General features: G+C 32.4%; 1 protein-coding gene across 2 annotated transcripts in view; it reads left to right on the top strand.

Annotated features, from left to right (window-relative positions):
* Nucleotides 1-20179, top strand: part of DYNC2H1 (dynein cytoplasmic 2 heavy chain 1) — a 522264-nt gene that overhangs the window by 222507 nt on the left and 279578 nt on the right. For both annotated transcript variants that reach the window (XM_077113112.1, XM_077113111.1), the window contains exons 60-65: nt 2691-2777; nt 5729-5855; nt 7288-7429; nt 8065-8174; nt 13638-13736; nt 15142-15265. In XM_077113112.1, coding sequence (XP_076969227.1) covers nt 2691-2777; nt 5729-5855; nt 7288-7429; nt 8065-8174; nt 13638-13736; nt 15142-15265 — 689 coding nt within the window. The remainder of the gene's footprint in view (nt 1-2690; nt 2778-5728; nt 5856-7287; nt 7430-8064; nt 8175-13637; nt 13737-15141; nt 15266-20179) is intronic.

Here is a 20179-nt window from a genome sequence, read left to right as displayed (position 1 = left end):
CATTCACTTTCAACATGGCAATATTTCTTATAGACCCACTAATGAACTGCCTTCACTTTTATCCATTCCTTTACATTTAAGTTTAATCTCAGTAGCTAACCAATCACCCATCTCTGGCTTCTGTCAGCACTATATTTTCTCATTTTGTTTTAAACGCAGAGTAAGATTTGTTATGTTCTCAATTGCTCAATTTTTGCCTTTATATGTTGACTTCCTATTCTGGAAAAGGAGATTTTTGAGGCCTTTTGCATTAATTGCCTCAATATAATTAGATCAAATTCTATGTTAAATCATATTAATTGCTTTTATTATCTTGACTATATAAATTTTTTCACTGAGCAAGACCATGTTTTACGAGTGTATTTTCTTCCTTGTACACCTTTATGTTGTTTTTAACCTTAATAATGGCCTCATTTTTTTCAGTTGATTTATTCTTTTCTGTTTACATATCACAAATTTATTTGCAGACTTTCTGACAGAACTCTAAAACATATTGGTGATCTGTGCACCCCATTTAATTTTTCCTAGCATTATACTTTCTAGAGACTTTTGTCCTGTTGTTCTTGTCTAGATGAGCTCTTCCCAGGCCTTGTGCTTCCAGCTAATATCTCGGGCCTTCTCTTTACTATTATTCTGAGAATCACCTTTGTCTCTTTTCTTTATTGTATCTCTTTATTATGAACTCCTGTCTTTTTCTTTCTTAAGTTTAAAGTTTAGTCCCTCATTTTGCTAGAATACTTCCTCCATAGTAGTTTCCTCAGAAACAGTATAATGAGATGGAACGTTTTTTAAGATCTTGTGTATCTAAAAATGTTATACCATTGTGTTTGAGGAATAGTTGAGCTGAATATAGAATACTAGATTAGAAGTAGTTTTATCTCACAATGTTGAAGGCCTTATTCTGTTGAAGTAGTTCCTAAAGTGTGGTCCCAGATCAACAGTGTCAGCATTACTTGTGAACTTGTTAAAAGTGAAGATTCTTGAGCTCCATCCAAGACTTACTGAATCATCTAATTTAGGGAGTAAGGCAATGCAAGCTGTTTTATGACAAGCCTTTCAGGTTATTCTTATGAATACTAACACAAAAATTTGAGTACCCCTACTCTGCTATCTTCCAGTATCCAGTTCAAAACCTAATATACCACTTGATTTCCAGTGTTTTGTATGTTACTTAATATTTTTTGTCTTTGGAAGTTTTTAGGATTTTTTAATGTCTGGCATTGTGAAACTGTATAGCTGTTTGTGGGGCATACTTACTGGCCAGTTAATTTGAAAAATTAATGTCTGTCAGTTCTGGGACAATTTATTCTATTATTTCTTTGATAATCTCCTCCTGTACCTCCTTTATCATTTGGAATTCTTTTGACTGTATGTCAAAATGGCTTTAAATATAAATCTTTGCATTGCATTATTTCACAGCAAGTTTGAAAGTAGGTTGTTTCCAGGTTTAAATATCTCCATGGAGTCATCAAGAGCATAGTTAGTTCTTTCCTCATTTTGTGACAATCTCAATATATTTCTAGGTTAATTTTTCCTTTGGATACAAAATGTTTGCTGAAATTCTATTCATACAAAATAAGATTTAGTTAAAAAAAAAAAAAAGAAATTAGTTCTTCCCTGTGCACCTTTTTTTAAGGATGTACTCCTTTTTAAGAACATTCAAATCTTTCTGTGAAGATCCCAGCAGATCTTCTTAGAGAGCAGTCCCTAACTCTCATTAAGCAGGGGTCGGTTATGCTTTCTCCTAATCTAATTATTGGTAAGAGGACATAGATAACCATGGCCAGTCTGTATTCACCCAAGTTATGTGAGGGAGGAGTGCACACCATAAAAAATATGGGGCTCTGTCCTTATCATAGAAAAGGAAAATGGCTATGGGTAGGCAGGTAGATGTTTTGCTTTCACTTTTTAGATTTGAAACTCTTTTTAATCTTTGCCTAGGACACTTGGATTAATCTTCTAATGTTCTTATATGTTCTGCCTAGCATATGGATAAAGATGAATGGGAATGGGTGAGGGATATCTGCTTAGCTCTCCATGTTCTGGGTTGTGATAAGAGGATAGGCCACTTACCTCGGAAAAGGGAATTTGAGGTCAAGTTTTTAAAGATATCTACTATTTAAAAATCCTCTGTATTTAGCTCTATTATTGCTTCCAGAGGTAATGGTTATCTGCATTTCCTGAGCATTTTTGGGTTCTGCTTCTTTTGATTTCTCTTCGTGTAGGCATGTAGCTTTTTCTTTCTTTCTCTCTCTCTCTTTTTTTTTTTTTTTGGTGCTCTGATATGTCAATTATTATCTTTCAAATTTTTATTGAAATTTAATTTCTCTTTTGAAATTCTTTTCTCTTTCATTATCTTTAAACTTGTTTAAATAAAACTTTTTTATTCCCTCTGTTTCACCTTAGTATGATTTTAGAAATGATAGAAGATAAATGAATATGTTTAATCTACTGTTTATACCCAGAAATCTACATGCACAAGTGTGTTTTTAATCTACACTTTTTGAGATGATATGGCTGGGTCAATTTAGCATTGCTTTTCAAATCAAATTGTAAGCAAAAATATTCTAAGTTGAATTACTGACTGCTTTAATTGTGATTTCTTTACTGCAGTGTTATAATTTGAGCTGCTATTGCTGCTTTATTGTTGATATCTAAGTAGTGACTTATAAAATTGAGTTATATTGTAGAAATTTGAAGAAAACTGAAGACAGAAAAAGAAAACTAGAGGAGCTTCTTAATTCTGTTGGTCAAAAAGTATCAGAACTCAAAGAGAAGTAAGTTAATTTTTTTTTCTATTCCTTTTTTAAAAAACTATTTTTATTGCAGAATTTTCACACACATAACAGTCTCCACATGGTATGTAATCAGTGGCTTATACTATCATCACATAGCTGTGTATTTGTCACCATTATTATTTTTAGAACATTTGCTTCACTCCAGAAAAAGAAATAAAAATAAAAGGGAAAAAAACATGCATCCCATACCCCTTATGCCTCCCTCATATTGACCACTAGTATTTCAATGTAAGTTAAGTTTTAAATTATATTTTGTATATTTGAAAACATAAACCTCAGCTGAGTTTTTAAATTTTGAAAATATTAGATGTAATCACTACTTTTACTCCTTTTTTGTGTTCTATTACTTTAAAATGGGCAGGGGGTAGAGAATATTATAAAACCTACTCTTTTAAAAAACATTTTTTTGTAAGAAGAAAGTCTTTTAGGTCTCCATTTGTATAGTGATCACTATATATATTCCAAATTAAGAGTAACTGAATATAATGAGTTTAGGATGAGAATTTTGCATTTAGCATTTCCATTTCTTTCTTAATTTCAGCTTTAGTCTTTTAGGTGACTTTTCTCAAATGATGCTATAATCTTCCCTAGGGTATATTTTCACATTAAACAAAAATCTATCATTTAACTTATTTTATGTCTTGGTAAGCAAAAAAAATCCTTCATGCAAATATTCAAGTTTATGATTCATAATTTTATGGGCCTTTATGGATTATTTCTGAATATGATTAATATTAAAGCCCTTCCTGTACTTCGAATTCCTGTGATTACTATTTATTACAATGTAGAAAATATTGGTATGGGAATTATTATAGATGTGGAAACTTTTTCCTTTAAAAATGATGACATTTGGAAAGCTGGAGAATATGTGATTAAATTTAATGTATGTTATGGTTTGCTTTCAGTTGTATGGGACTGATACTTTTTTACAACTGAGAAAAGTAGCTCTCCAGGTTTCCTTTTTCTTTTGAAGAAAGAAAAAGTATTTTTCATGTAAAAATTTTGCCTCTACATTCAAGAAATACTTATTTGATTTTTCTACATATTTATAAAGAACAAAGTAAACCAAAAAAGAAAAAAAAACCTAAACTCATAAACTCAGTATTTTTTATGTCCCTAAACAGTACTTATGTTAGAAATATAGGTAAGAATTCACATCATTTTATTCCAGGCATAATTAAGAAATATAAGGAAAGTAAATGAAATGCATTCTATCTATCATATTACATAAGGTCTCAAGCAGTACTTAATATTCAGTTAATTCTCAAATATTTGTTAAGTAATTAATAACCAATATTAGATCCTAGATTTGTCTAATTCCATAAAGTTCTTGTTCTTAACTACCAGATTCTACTACCAATATTTTGGAAGGATTATTAGAAAACCTTTGTAATTAACTTTCAATTTTAAGTAAAATAGAATCAGATTTTCTCTTGTAGAGCAATTGTTAAGAGTGAACTAAGGCTGGTCAACATTTTCTTTCTTATCTTGATCCTTAATTAAGATTTAAGTTGAAATGAATTGATTCCAGATTATGAATGACAATTTCATTTTCTTGTTTATCAAAGAATAAGGAAAAATTAGTATGATTTATACATTTTTAAACTTTAATTTGACATAATTAAGAAGTTGGTTGCCATTTTTAATATAATTTGTATAGAATATGCAAGATTCAATTTAATTTGTCACATACTTAATGCAAAACGAAAGAAGGTGAAGTAGAAGTTGTTAGGGTGGATAATGGTATAGTTTGTGTTCTAAATCCTAGAAGTATACTGTCCAATAAAATTTCATGCAGTAATAGAAGTGTTTTATAATCCACACTGCCTATTATGGTAGTCCCAAGACATGTGGCTAATGGGCATTTGAAATGAGGATAACGTGCTTGAGAAATTAAAATTTTAATTTATATTTAATTGTAATTAATTTAATTTTAAATAGGCACATGTGGCTAGGGACTACTATATTGTGCAGTATAGTTCTAGAGTCTTATGTCTGGGAGAGGATGAAAGAGGCTACTTATAGAGACAATGAAATATACTGTAAAGTTCATGGAATATAATGGCAGATATCTGTATGTGAAAATCAGATTCTCTCCTGATAATTGGTGAGACCTTGTACCCTAAATTTCCATGTCTATGTAATAAGGATTATAATACTTATTTTGAATTCTTGTTCTGAGGTTTAAATGACATGCCACTCTGCCCTTTTTTTTGCATGCATCCTTGGCACAATCCTGGACATGTTGTAGGCACTTAGTACATATTAATTGAAGGAATTAATAATTATATAGAATAATGCTATTATATTTAGTAAAATAAATTATGCAAGTATTTTTCAGGAAAAATAATTTTAAAGAATTGTAAACAAACTGGTGAATGGGCATACAGAGATATTTTGTGTATATATAATGGACTGGAGATTTGAAATGGGTTTTAAATTTTATTTATATTTTTAGTATGTAGGTGTTTGAGGGAGTTAGAGTGAGAGCTAAGGTAGTGATAAGGGAGGCAATGGAAAATATTCTAGGCAAAGGGAACATCCAGAAGAAGGGCACATTAAATAAGGGATAGGGAATTCTCTATGACTGTAAAAGTCTGTAAGTGTTGACATAGTTTTACAGAATTGGAATAGAATGAAATAGAATTAGAAAGGTAGATTGGGTCAGTCTTATGACAAGAACTTGAATCACATATTGAGAAATTTGTTCATGGAGGCCCTGTCAAATTTTTTGAGGTAGAGAATGCTTCACTAAATATATGCCCTTGGTATATGTTTCTGCACTTTTAAGAATATTTTATTCACAAATACAGTATTATCATTAATTAATTAAATTCACACATGAAAATTCTCTTTACTACCTATGGATAATTTCATTAAATCCTTCTTAACTCCTTTTTGCTTTTATTCAAATTTTAATATTTTCATAGATTTCAGAGCAGAACTTCAGAAGCTGCCAAACTTGAAGCTGAATTAAGCAAAGCACAAGAAACAATAAAAGCTGCAGAAATCTTAATTAATCAACTTGATAGAGAACACAAGAGATGGAATGCACAGGTTGGTTTGTTTGAGAGATTAATCATAAGCATCTTCTTTTGAAATACATGAAATCTATAATGTAATATACTTCTTAAAAATGAAAGAAGAGAAGATATCCTTCAACTTTCAGCTGGCTCAGGATAAGGATCTAGATATAAATGGCCATTATGTGAATTCATCTTTAGACAAAGTATAAGAAAGAGTTTTAGGCAAATCAACCTATTATCATTATTTTTAGTTATCTATGTTATTGAGGGGACAGATGGAACAAAAATGAGTTGATGGAAAATTCATTATTCCCTAGAAATTTTTTGAGTTTGCCTTCACCAGGACAGTAATCTTAGGATTTGACCCTATTGACTTTCTTATTGATCTGTTACCAGGACTTTGTGAAAGTATATTTTCTTTTTTGTGTAAACCAGTTATATCCTTCCGTCACTGGATCTTCCTCATCAACTCAGCCAATAAATATTAACAGTCCTTAGTATTCTCATCCTTAGCCCTTTTTTTTGCAACTATTCCAGTGTTATCTCATCCATTCCTTTGAATATCACCTATACCATGATGATATTTTTAGACTGCTTAGTTTTAAATTCATATTTCCAACTACACTTTAGATATTTATATTTAGCTGTCCTTTAGGAACTCAAAACCAACGTGTCTAAATTAACTTATTTTCATCCCAAATCTCCTTTATTTCCTATCGCACTTAAGGCGATAGGGGGTTGTCTTATAGTCTTCCTTATTTACTTCTCATATCCATTTGCAAATATCCCTCATATCTGTCTTCTGTCCTTAATGACAGTCTTTTTCCTTTTCTCATTTGGATTTTCCTAACTTGTCTCTTTCCTCTCTCCCTTTACTTAGTCCATCTTTCATTTGTTAGCTGAATTATCTTTCTAAAACCTGATCTCATTATATCACCTACTGTCCTACTTAAATAGTTCAGTGTCTGATTACTGCCACAGACAGAATAAAAGCTCCTGTTCATGGCATGTCAAACCTTCAAACCTTTCTTTGTCTTCAGTCGACTCTACCTATCTCTTTTCAATCCTTCTCTATATCTTTAAACTTTCTGTTCAATCTTATGCAGTGGTCACACTAAACTTTTCACAAGTGTGTACCCATGCTTTTTTTTTTTGAGTTGTGATGCTGATGCTTTGCTGATGCTTTCTGTGAATTCTTAATTGTATCTTATAAAGTGATGCAAATTCACCACATTTAATTATGATTGGGATACAACAAGTTCTGCTTTCTTTAGAATCATTAGCAATTCTTAATGACCGAAAATAGGTTATGTTTCCACAAAATATCTTGATTTCATACATTTTGTTTGTCACAGTAGGGTCTGAAGTTCAGTAAGTCCCCCTCCCCAGTAAAAATTCTTATTTTTGAAGTTGTCTATTTTCTTCTGTTAGAATATATTCATGCATGCCTTTTTCTTTCTTAGGTTGCAGAGATTACAGAGGAATTAGCTACTCTTCCTAAAAGAGCTCAACTAGCTGCTGCATTTATTACATATCTTTCTTCTGCTCCTGAGGGTTTGAGAAAAACCTGTTTGGAAGAATGGACCAAATCAGCTGGCCTTGAAAGTGTGTATTTACTTATAAATGAATATGAAGTTTCAGTATACTAAAATGTGCACTTTCTGATCTCTTATTTTAATTTTTTTAAATGAGGAAAGTTTTCTATAAATTAAACTACTTCATGTTTGTCCAATTCTATAAATGTTCTAGGAATTGTTTTGCTCTTATTCCTTTATTCCTAAAATCACTGCGTGACACTGAGACTATTGTATTATGTTTGCTATTGCATGAATGCAGTTAAACTTTTTATTTTTACAGTCATTTCATGCATTCATCAAATTCTAAAATTCCTTAGGAGATTAATAATTGTGAAACATTCACTCAGCAGAAGAAATATGATGTTATTGGGTTTCATTCTTCTGAACTTCTTTTTTTTTTAACATGAGCAGGCACCAGGAATCAAACCCGGGTCTCCAGCATGGCAAGTGAGAACTCTTCTACTGAGTCACTGTCAAGCCGCCCTCTTGAACTTTTTTTAAATACCTTTTTTTTCCTTTGGCTTCTGGTGCTAAATGTGTAAGAATGGACTTTATATCAGGCGTGGTCATAGGACTTCTGTTTCAGAATATTTCAAATAGTTTAATTCCACTCAGTTCGTCAAGTACAAGAATATTGTATTATTAATGTCTTTGTCTTTTCAGAATTTGATCTGAGGAGATTTCTTTGTACCGAAAGTGAGCAGTTAATTTGGAAAAGTGAAGGCCTACCGTCAGATGATCTTTCCATAGAAAATGCTCTTGTTATCTTACAGGTAATTAATCAATTTTAATTTCTCATTAGAAATACTTTCTTACAAAGGTGCTGCAGGAAGTGTTTTCTTCAAATTCCTTGACTTTCAGTTACTCTTTTCTTAGTTACATAAAACTAAAAATAATTTTCAAATGAATATTTCAGATAAGAAATCTATAACTTTTAGTATAATTTATTTTTTTACCTTAATTTTACCTTTAAGGTGTGAATTAATTGCAATATTTTCATGATGGTAAAAAAATTCTAAATTGGACTTCCTGATAGTAATAGAAATATTTTAGAGGTAGCCAATTCATTTGGTAGCCTAATCCTTCATCTGGAGTATATTATGCCAGAGTTGATAGATCTTGTTTTAGATGTTTATAATAAAACTTTATACATTTTAAGTTTGGTAAAAAAATAAAAAAACAATACAAAGTGAAGATGAGAAAAGTTTAATAGCTGACTGTACTTCGGATCATTACACTGGTGTCTTACCAGTCAAGAAGTTGTTGAATACAGATTAAATAGTTTTGCCTTCCTCAATTTCTGTTTGCCCTGTTCTTTAGTTGATGCTTTCAAGCACTCATCATCCTTTTCATACTGTAACACAAATCTAGAACCCTGACTATATGCTTTTATCATATCTGTTTCTTTCCCTAAGTTTGTAATCATCTCTCTTCCTGTTTCAGTAATTCAATGAAACTATCATTTGCAGATTTTAAAAATGTCACTTAGTAGAAATTCTTTTTTCATTCCAAAAGAAATCAGGGCAACAAGACTGCAGGAAAAAAATATTAGAATAATTTTTATTTTTATCAATGATATTAATTGAAAATATCTACTTTTATATTCTGAATAGTCTTTGATTATAAATATGGGTAAGTTGACTATCAAATGGATTTTAATAATAAGTATTTTTTGCATTTAGCATTGTCAAATTCCTTATAGAAAACTAGGTTCCTATATATATATGACAAAACAAAAGCCATTTGGAAAAATTTATCAGGATAATTACCTATTTTGCTAAAATGAATTTGCCATTATGGTCAAGACTATCTCAGTTCCAAAGTAGACTATATTTAGAATAGGTTGAAGTAATTAAAGGTGTGATCAGATAGCACCTGTCAATAGCATAATTATGAATCTAGTCATTAATACCACCATATGATGTGTATGAAATTAAATCTCTAAGGGGACTGTAAAGCAATCTTTAGTCTGGGCTTCTGGCAAGTCTTTTTTCAGGAAAGATGGTTAAATATGGTGAATAGGATGTATTTTTGTTTCAGAGATTTAATATGTCACCTCATTAACTATACAAAGGTTTATCTGAGATCCTGCCTTTCAGTGGATGCTTTCCCAGATTCAGTGTCTATAGTTATTCAATAATTTATTGGTGCTAAGAAAAAACTTTCATGTCCAAAATCATTCCTTTGTTGATCTTACAAAGATGCTTGAAATTCTCATATTTGGATTATATTAACTATTGAAATGCATATATTGTCTGGGAGAAGATATAATTAAATCATTATCTATCATTGACTTTGTAACAAGAATTTGTTTTAATACTTTAATAGAGCTCATTTTTTGTTCTGAGGAACAGAGGAAAAAGTTGACCAGAGGAGGTATATGTTGTAGAGTGCCTGTGCTATGGTTTATACCTGTTGTCCCTTGTAATTATTAATAGTTCCCCTTTCTCTCTCAGAAGTGTGTTGGGTTGAACCATAAATTATATGATCTTTCTAATATTAAAGGACTCAGAAGAAATAGATAGTATAAAGCAGTTTGAAACTATGGAGAAGGTATGAATGAAAAGATCTACATCAGACATGGAAAAGATGATTAATTCAAATTTCACAGACTTTATACATTTTTCTTGTGGAAATATATTAGATATTTTTTAAATTGTTTATGAATGGTCCAGTGACAGATTGGTTCTTTCATTCAGAATTTCTGAGTTTTTTTTTTCTTTCTTGCTATTTGATGTATAAAGGTAAATCATGTAGGGAAAATTCTTTAAATAACCCCCAAATTAATAATGATAATCATAAACACTCATGTCATGCTTACTAGGTACACATATACTATTTAAGTTAATATATATAAAGCACCTAAAAACTTAACTCATTGAATTCTCAAATCAACCCTTTCTGGTCAATACGTATATTATCCCTTTTATGGATAAGGAAATTGAGCCACAGAAGGGTTAATTACTTGTCTGAGGGCACATAGTTGTCGAATTTTAGAGCCAGAATTCAAACCCTGGCCATCTAGTTTCAGTCTGTGCTCTAAAACTACTTCATATAGATGTGTGTGTGTGTCTATGTCTGTGTATGTATGTGCTTATCCTCATATATTTTGTACTGTTAGTATAACTCTCTGTAGCTAATCAAGAGATAGGCTTATTTATAAAATAAGTAAAACACACATAAAATGTGTTTTTGCTTTTACTCTACTAAGATGCATAGAAATTAAATTACAGTGTGCTACATGTTTTAAAAATCATCTCTTTCAAAACTATCCCCTTCCCAATCTTTTTTTTTTCTTCCAAGGTAAGAAAATTAAAATAGATATTGTGTATCTCTAGCATTTGATCTCTGTCATGTACTCCTGACCTATAGTTCCACCTACTTGTAAGATATTTTTATCTGGAGCTCTGGTGGCAGTTCCTGCTCAATCTGCCTTTACATGAATTCATCATTGTTTATATTTTTTTGTCATGAATTATGGAGTGGCAAATGACAGAACACCTAAGCAAAAAAAGTAATATATTGGTTTAAGTAACTGGGATGCACGTAAATGATTACCAGGATGTCTCTCTCCATCTGAAGAGATGGCTACATTCTCAGCCAAGTTCTCCCCAGCGATGTTAACCATTGGTGGCTTCTGGCTTCCCATTATTGAAGTTTATGTTCCCAGACAACAGATGTGTTTTTCTCTCTCTCACCATTTTTGTAAATCCTACAGAAGGATTATGATTATTTAGCTGGGGTCACTTACTCACTCACCCCTTTGGTACGGTGGTAGGTTGATTAATAGTGTTAGGTGAACCCCATCAGAAATCCAATAAGGCGTGGGTTCAGGGCAGGCAAAAGTAGCTATCTGTTATAATGATCATCTCTTGTTTCCCCCACTCTCTATAATTTTCTTTTCTTTTCTTCTGTGACTGGAGATACCACAGGAAATATGGCTCAGTAATGCAAACTGCAAGTTGAGTCATTTTCACTTTGTCTCTTTTCATACATAGTTATTCATCAAATCTTGTCAAATCTATTTCTCAAATGACTCATGAATTTATCTTGTCTAACCATTTCTACTACCATTAACCTCATTTACACCTTCACTAGTGTGTACCAGACAAATACCTAATTACAGTGGCTGGTCCCTTGCCCTCAATATCATTTCCTCTACTGCTGGTGGAGCAGTCTTTCTAAAATGCCAATTCAATCATCATATTCCCTTAACTTATGTATTTCCAAGGCTTCTCATTTGCCTGTAATATGAAGATTACATTATCCTTACACGTAGCATAAGAAGCTCTTTTTGATCAGACTGCTGCTTACGCGTGCTGTTTTATATGCATCATCTTTATTCACGCTTTCCACTCCAACTATGCTAGGCTATTGGTAAAGTTTTCCAAATACTTCAAGCTGATTCATTCCTCTTTATGTCATACTGTTAACCTGAAATACTTTTTCTACTTCATTGCATGGCTAAGTCCAACTTGTTTATCGTGAGTTAGTTTGACTGAAATTGGTTCTTAGAACCTTCTCTCAGCTCCACCTGTGATCCTCTTATAGCACCTTGTGTATTCCTTAATTATGGAGTTCTTATTTTTGCTACTTTATTAGACATAGAGTCATTGATGATAAAGAACTATACCTTAGTAATTTCTGTATCTCTTGGGCTATGTTCTACCCTAGTAGTTATAAAACATACGGTAGATGAATGAATGAATGAAAGATCAGCATTTTTGGGTCCATTAAAATTAGTTAAATGAAGAATTTAGTTACATATAATCATGGATTGCAGGGCTACAAAGTACAGAGATCTACTTATCCAAATCTCTTTGGAGAAGTATGAATTAAATGAAGAAACTTGTAAGTACTCTTTGAAATTCTTAAACATATTTTCTATGCAAAAAACATAATGTTTTGAAACATTTCTTCTTTTTTCTTTTCTTTTTAATGGCCTCAGATCATTGGTTTGAAATCATGGGTAAGAACTTTTTAAAATAAATTTAAATAGTTATTTTTATGGTTAGTGGATACCTAGTAGACTTGCAAAATGTTTTCTGTTGAATTCTAGCATAAACTCAGATCTGATGATGCACAGTGAGTGAAGTCTCCAGGAATAGAAGCTGAGTGAAGATCATAGATTGATGTAACCTGGGGGTAGAAGTGATGGGGTAGTCTAGGCTGGGTGCAAGCAGAAATGGAGTGCATTATCAGTGGAGAATTTCAAAACTATAATAAAGATGATTTCAAGTCAGTCAGCATTTTATTATCACCATATGCTGGCAATTCTAAACAATGTCAGTAATAAAAATCTATTTGTTTATGGGGCAGATGGTCCCTATTGTTGTTCTCCCCTTTGGTGTGCCACTGAGGTAGCATATATGTTCTTATTAGCTATAACCCAGCTCTCTGTCTTCATTCTGATTTTCATGTGTCGTATTATCCTTCTAGCACACAATTGCATTATATTTTTCAATCAGTGCTGGAAAACTAAGGAAAGTTAGGTCAGTCGTTGTTACTTAATTCTGATTTACTGGACAGCAGTGATTATTAGATGACTTTTAAATTCATCATATATATGTACAGAATTCATTTCCTTTCATCTGCTAAGTGGCATTAGGTATTTATAGGTCATTCTCTTTGGTCACTAACTTTCTTTCTATCTTAGAATTTAATTAATTCAGGATATTATGTGATAAATTTTGTTCCTATCTCATTAGCTCTTAACCTACAACCTTTGTAATTTTTCTTCTAGGAAAAATTCTTTCTATAATATTAGTTACATATTTTTTTAGAAGAACTAATCTGTCTTAAAATCTAAACAGCCATGTTGCTAATTATTTCAGCAATATATTTTATGATTACCTCATACTTTTCTTGTAAGGTATCTATGATTTATCAACCAAAGAATTTATAAAGTTAGGAAATAACTTCATTGTAAAGGCCAAAAAGAGAGAGTAAAATCGCATCAACATGGAGCTAGAACTCTTGCTTAGTATTTTAGGTATATAGGACTGACTATACTTACTTTAATGTGGTTGCATTTTATTACCTACTGTTGTCAATCACTATAAAATTTATTGATTTATTTCTTCTTTATGATTGAATATTTGTGTTCTTCAAAGCATGAGAGAAAAATTCATTCAGTAATTGATTCACAATTTTTTTAGGAAATTATTTTTATTTTAATGAAAGCTTTAAATCTTTTTAAAAACATTGCTTTCCTGTTTCTTTGTGTGTTTACCTAGAGTCGGGTATGCCCATTTCTTATAGACCCTTCTTCACAAGCTACAGAATGGTTAAAGACACATTTGAAGGACTCACACTTGGAAGTTATTAACCAGCAGGTATGTATTATATCAACTAGGAATAGTGTCTTACATTTGAAAAAACTCTGGGTCTGTAATCAGAAAACAGATTCAAGATTGAACTGTATAACTTACTTGGTATGGGACCTGGAGAAAGAAATGTTAACTTTCTTAACTTCAGTTTTCTAATTTGTTGAAAAGGAGTAAAAATATTTATTTGGTTTCTTTCATGTGCTAGGAATTGATCTAAGTACTGGGAATTTAATAGCGATAGAGTCATCACAGTTTTTATCTTCATGGAGATGATAGTTTAGTAGGTTAGAGAGACAATTTAATACACAAGACTATGATTAATGACTCAAATGTAGGATGCTGTAGAAGTAAGTAATAATCCTCCTGGTCTTTTAGCCTACTTTTAGTTTCTTTCAGTGCCTCTTCTAATTCCTGTTCCTATAACTAACAAACATCTTTGATGTGTCCCAAGAACTGATGTGTTTGGTCAGTGAAATGTAGTCATAGTGTCTTTATCTTGGTAAAGGTGTTATTTTTGGTTAGGTGTTTTTTTTTGTTTGTTTTTTTAAGGTGTGTCTAGTGTATGATTAATTTTCATAGATATTCTTCAGGAGATAAAAAAAATTAGCTCTTTAAAACCTTTAAAACTTTTCTCACTTGTAAAATGGGGATATTATTATCTGCCTCATTTGTTTGTGGAAAGAGTAATTGCAAATTAGATGAAGTGTAAAATGCTTTAATATCATATATGACTATTATTTAATATTTAATTCCTGGAGAAATTTGTAAAACTACTTTTCCCCAGATAGGAAATCTCAAAATCCTTGCATATTTATAGATTGCCTCTAAAGGTTTTTTTTCACACTTATTGGACATATCACACCTAGAAAAGTTTACTATACTTCATCATCTTGTTTTTTTTTCTCCATTCAATGTTTGATTTTTTTTTTTTTTTTTTTAACATGGGCAGGCACCGGGAATTGAACCCAGGTCGTTTGGCATCGCAGGCAAGTGGTCCTGCCTGCTGAGCCACCGTGGCCCACCCCAATGTTTGATTTTGAATATAACCAGATAGTTATTAGTGAGTGGCTTATTACATATAGAATTTGAAATTTTATCTCTGCATTAATTTGAAATTATAAGATTGAAAAAAGGATTTTTGTATTTTTAATGTAAAAATCCTTATTTTTTGTTATGTCTGTTTATGAAGTTTTCTGCTAATTTATTCAACTAAATAATTTAAAAAATGATTCATTCCCATGTAAATAGTAAGTAGAAAAGCAGTCGTGAATAATTTAAATTACTAACATGAACTTTAAAATTCTTAATATTTTATGTTATGCATATCAATATCTTTATCCTTTATCTGTAAGGACCTTCGTAAATATTGAGATAATGAGGAATTAACATGCATTCTCTTTTATTCTCTTAGGATAGTAACTTTATCACAGCTCTTGAGTTGGCAGTACGTTTTGGGAAAACCCTTGTTATACAAGAAATGGATGGTGTAGAACCTGTTCTTTACCCATTATTGAGAAGAGATCTTGTTGCTCAAGGTATATCTCTGATGGTTTCCAGAGAGTAACTATTTAAATAATTTCAAAAGCAATTAACTTCTTTATTAACTTTCACTTTTTTTTTTTGGTCTGGTCATTGAATCTAAAGAAATAGAAACTTTTTTGAGGATATGATGATAATATCATAAGAGTCTTAATAGTAATAGTAAGCAAGCAGTCACTTATAACCCCATGATTGATGTTTAACTAGCAGAACTCAGCATATAGTCATACTTCTATCTCAGACTTAAATGATACACAGGAAAATCAGTCAAGGGACAGGTGCATGAGGTAAAATAATGAGGAAACTAGGCACAAGCTTCCAAGAGTTCTCTTCCAGTGGAGTAACATAGGAAATGTTTAATTCCATCACCAATGGGTTGTACAACACTTGTAAAATGTTGTTTACCAGTGAAACTTGTTAGAGAGCAAGTGCCCAGGAATTTTACTGGATGATGGCTATGTAGGTACCTTCTCTTAACGTGTATCAAAATCCTAGTTTCCCAAGAGGAAAGGAGGTGTTCAGCATAAACCAGATTGTACAAATAGTTTAGACACAGTGAGCCATTCTTAGTAGTTTTGGGAATGGTGGCAATCCTCCCCAAATCCATGTTCCCAGATGCCAGCCAAGGTGCAACCTCACAAGTAGGCCTCTCCAGGATAGCAATCTCAGACCTGCGGTGTTAATTCTTTTCTGCAAGCACCTAACCCAGACTTTGAAGATTAGTAAGTGATGCCCAGAAACTTAAAGAGTATGTCATGGAAAGTGTATACACATACATACATATATACTCATACATATACATACATATATATATATATATATATATATATATATATATATATATATATATATATATATAAAACATATCTATGCAACACATATTTCTAGCACTACAAGGTTTAAATAGAAAATTTGGATCATTGGTCAAGTCAGAGAAATAGCAAGGCATGCAGTATTCCCTGATTTCCTATTATCCTACAAATAGTTATGCTTGGCCTGGCAGTGATGTATATATTGTGAAAAGACCTCTAGTAGGAGGAGCTTTGTTTCTGTTACTTATACATATTTATGGGAATCAATGTTAGGGAATATTTAGGCTGCTATGTAACAACAGAAGCTTCTAATTAAGAAAGTGGCTTTGGTACAAAGAGGTTGCGTCCTGGGGCTCAGTCTCTGGTCTCAGACTAGTCTTTTGGAGCTAACTCAGATCTGCTGAGCTAGCTTCTTGCTATGCTGTCAGAAAGGGAAAAGAAATGAACCTTAGAGCCATTTGAATTTGACTGTCTTCAGCCTGTATTTTGGCCCTTAAGGACTCGTTAAATATAATCTCCATGAACTTTCAATGTCAGATTTTAGCAGTGTCTGAGAATGGGACTTTGAAAAGTTCCCCTGATGTTGAATCTGGTAAAAAGTGATATTACACATCATGATGTGTGGGTTCACATTATGGACTACCATTTCAGGTGGTTGTGCAAGGCTTTTTGGGTCAATTTGTTCATTTCAGAATTAAGAGAGTTAATCACTGCCCTACCTTACTTTCCCCATTTACTTCCCAGGTTTAGAAGTATTCAGGCCACAAAAACTGAAATGTTATTCCCTGTGAATATAATCAAGATCCCCTTTTCTGGAATGAGTTCCTCATGAATTGCCTTTTAATCACTATATGTCCTCTCGGAACAGAGGAGGGAGGTTCTAGGATATCATAAAACAAAGTTTGTATCCTAGATCATTTATATCTCAGTGTCTTCAAGGTTAACAGTATGAACTGCCGTTCTGTTTACTGAGGTCAAAGCAGATAAACTTAGGCTATTCAAACTTAAGCTATATAAAAATCTCCTCCTCAAATGTATATTGATCAAAAAAGAAGAGCAAGGTACAGTTCCTCCTGAAATTCTTTTGTTATTTGCTTCTGATACCTGTGTGCCTAGTTGCTCAACCATGGCAGAAGGTAGGTATGGCAACTGGAAGTTAGTAAATAGTTGAAAACAGCTGTACCAATTAGCTGTGTAGACATTTTTGAGGTAGAGGCTGCTGTAGTTAGCAGACAGTTGAAATTTTGCTAATAGTAGTTGTCAGAAGAATGTCACATCGATCATTCTAGTCCTTTATGATTATTCACTTTCCATGTTGTTTGAATATGGATCTAGGGGTTATGCTAGAGATGTGATTGCTGAATATTCTTGGTTGACTGTTTTAGTCCACATGTGTCCTTTTAGGCATGGTTGCTTCATATGACATGTATATGTTTGTAACATAAAGATTAAGTTTGTGATTCATTTTATCTTTCCAGAGTGTGTGGTTCTCCATATAGGTATGTCTTTGGTAGCCCAGTTGTGTCTGGATGGCCCAATGGCCTGAATGCAGAAATAGACCAGTGGTTCTCAACTGGGGCAGTTTTGTCCCCAGAGTGCATATGGCAATGACTGGAAACATTTTTGGTTGTCGCAGCTGGGGGTGGGGGTGTTATACCAGTTATATCTTAAAATGCACAGAATAAAAAATTTTCTAGTCTAAATTGTCAATAATTCCAAGATTGAGAAACCTTGAGCTAGATAGCTAGTTCTACCTGATGAGTCTGGGTACAGGTTTATTTCAGGCTCAGGGTAGCATGCTTTATATTTGTGTCCATTATTTGAAGTCAACCTGCTGTACAGAATATTCAGTGCCATAGACTGTCAAAAATTCTACTGATGGATAATGTATGGTTGTAGCATTCCGTTGAATTTGTTCATCTGTGAGGTTATTTGTAGACATCTGCTATTCTTTGCAATGGGAACATAGAGACCTAAAGGCTTGAGTTACAACTGCTTGGATTGCTTCTAAAACTGTTCCTTGCAGGAGCTGCTGTTTAAACTTAGCCACATATTTAGTGACCTGATAATGATGCTTTAGTAAAATTTCCCCGTCTGGAATATGCTGCTTCTAATAGGCCAGGAGGGTAACCAAATATTGCTTACTTTTTTTGTATTTGGTGGTTGGCAGTTTTTCCTTAATTGGATGTAGATATCTCTCTGGGCCATGTCAAATTTGGTCATTTGTGTGGCAGTGTCTTAGATTTTGTCTTCGTTTAAGGCCCTTTCATTGTTAGTCAGCTGTGCTGCAATAGTATGCAATGCAGTGTGAGCTGTTTTCTCAGTGAGGCTGTTACCAAAATGTTATCAATATAATGGAATGTGTGGACTTAACAGAGTTCTCATTGTACCTAGGTTTATTCAACTCAGATGATAGCATTTTTCTGAGGAGTTTGAAATTGTTATGATATACTGAGTATGAATGATGAACTGATTTTGATCTTCCTCGAGGAATGTAAAAAAGAAATCATTTATAAATGTTAGCAATCTCCAAGTCTGCATACTAAGTGTCAGTTATGGCAGCAATTTTTTTTTTCTACAATTGTTACAATGCCAGACACTGTGTAAACAGTGGTGGCCACTTCCTGGCCTAAGTTTCCATGGTTAAAGTAAATCTTCAAGCAACACTGGCTTCCAAAATGTACACAGTTATAATTGTATAGCACCCTCCCTGGTATAGAAAGACTAAGTTTATTCTGCACTTCCTGACATGATATAGTTCTTTTAATTATAAATACTGGCAAGATTTTGGTGCACATTATAGAATGATCTTGCCTGTGTTTTCAGCTGTTTATTATAGAAGTAAACAAAGGCATTACAATGAATGTATCCAACTGATAAATCCATACCTCCAAGCACCCCAAATGTTTGTATTTATTATATATGTTGACTAAACAAAACAAAATAAAACAAAACAAAGTTTCTAAGCTTGATCTAGGTTCAAACCAAGAGATTCAAATCTTGTTCTTGACCCTGCTCATTCTGTCCCAATAGTTCTTTAAAGTATAGTATAGATTTAGTATTTAGAAGGGAAAAGTAGTAAAAATTGTCTCCATTGCAGATTGATTACAGTGTAAACTAAAATTTTATACAGTTAAAATGCATTAGTTTTTATAGTTTGATATTTGATTCTAACTAAGATATAGGCTAATAGCTTTCTTTTTTAAAAAGAAAACATTTGTTTTAAAGTATTTTTAAAGATGTTATGTTAAAATAATGCATGCATAGATCACAAAATTAAATCGTATAGAATGGCAAAAGTGTTCTGTCTTACCTTTTCATGGCTATTCCTATTCACCAAAGAAAATCTTTGTTTTTCAATTTTAACTTTGTCTTGAAAATAATATATATACACACACACACATTCAGTTAAGTACACAGTTCTTAAGTGTACAGCTAATAAATTTTCACAAACTGAATACACTTTTATAAGCACCCAGATTGAGATATAGAACAGAATTGCCACTCCAGAAACCTTTATTTATGTCTCCCCAAACAAGGATAACCACATTTTGAATAACCACATTAAAAAAAAAGATATGTTTTGCTTGTTTTTGAACTTTACATAAATGAGAAAGAAAAAAGAAGCATATGACTACTGTTACTGGGAACTGGCTTGGCTCTAACAACTTGGCTATAGTGTTCTCCTCTGAACATAAATAATTTCTCAGAACACTAATATCAGACATCAGACAGGTCACTCTAACCATAATCCTGTCTGAACACAAAAACAAGAACACTGTCCAAACCACAAAAATAACCATTCAGCTTCCTCTCCAGCTTTTATCAGTGACTGCTACTTCTTTACTAATAATAGCTGTAGTCTCACTCCATTCACCTCTAGATAAAAATTAAAATACGAGTTAGAGAATTTTCCTCTCTTTCTGATAGCATGCCAGCCCCAACAAAATCACATTTCTTTAAACCATTTTCAAATCACCTAAAAGTTGCCCAGATTCTGTAAATATCTCTCATAACAACTTAAGCCAGTGAACATTTCCCCAGATGTGCTATCTCACATTGCAGAGACCCACTAATTCTGAGCAAGTCCCTTTAAAC

Source organism: Tamandua tetradactyla, chromosome 8, assembly GCF_023851605.1.
Source record: "Tamandua tetradactyla isolate mTamTet1 chromosome 8, mTamTet1.pri, whole genome shotgun sequence".
NCBI lineage: Eukaryota > Metazoa > Chordata > Mammalia > Pilosa > Myrmecophagidae > Tamandua > Tamandua tetradactyla.
This window is presented reverse-complemented; position numbering and strand designations above follow the sequence as displayed.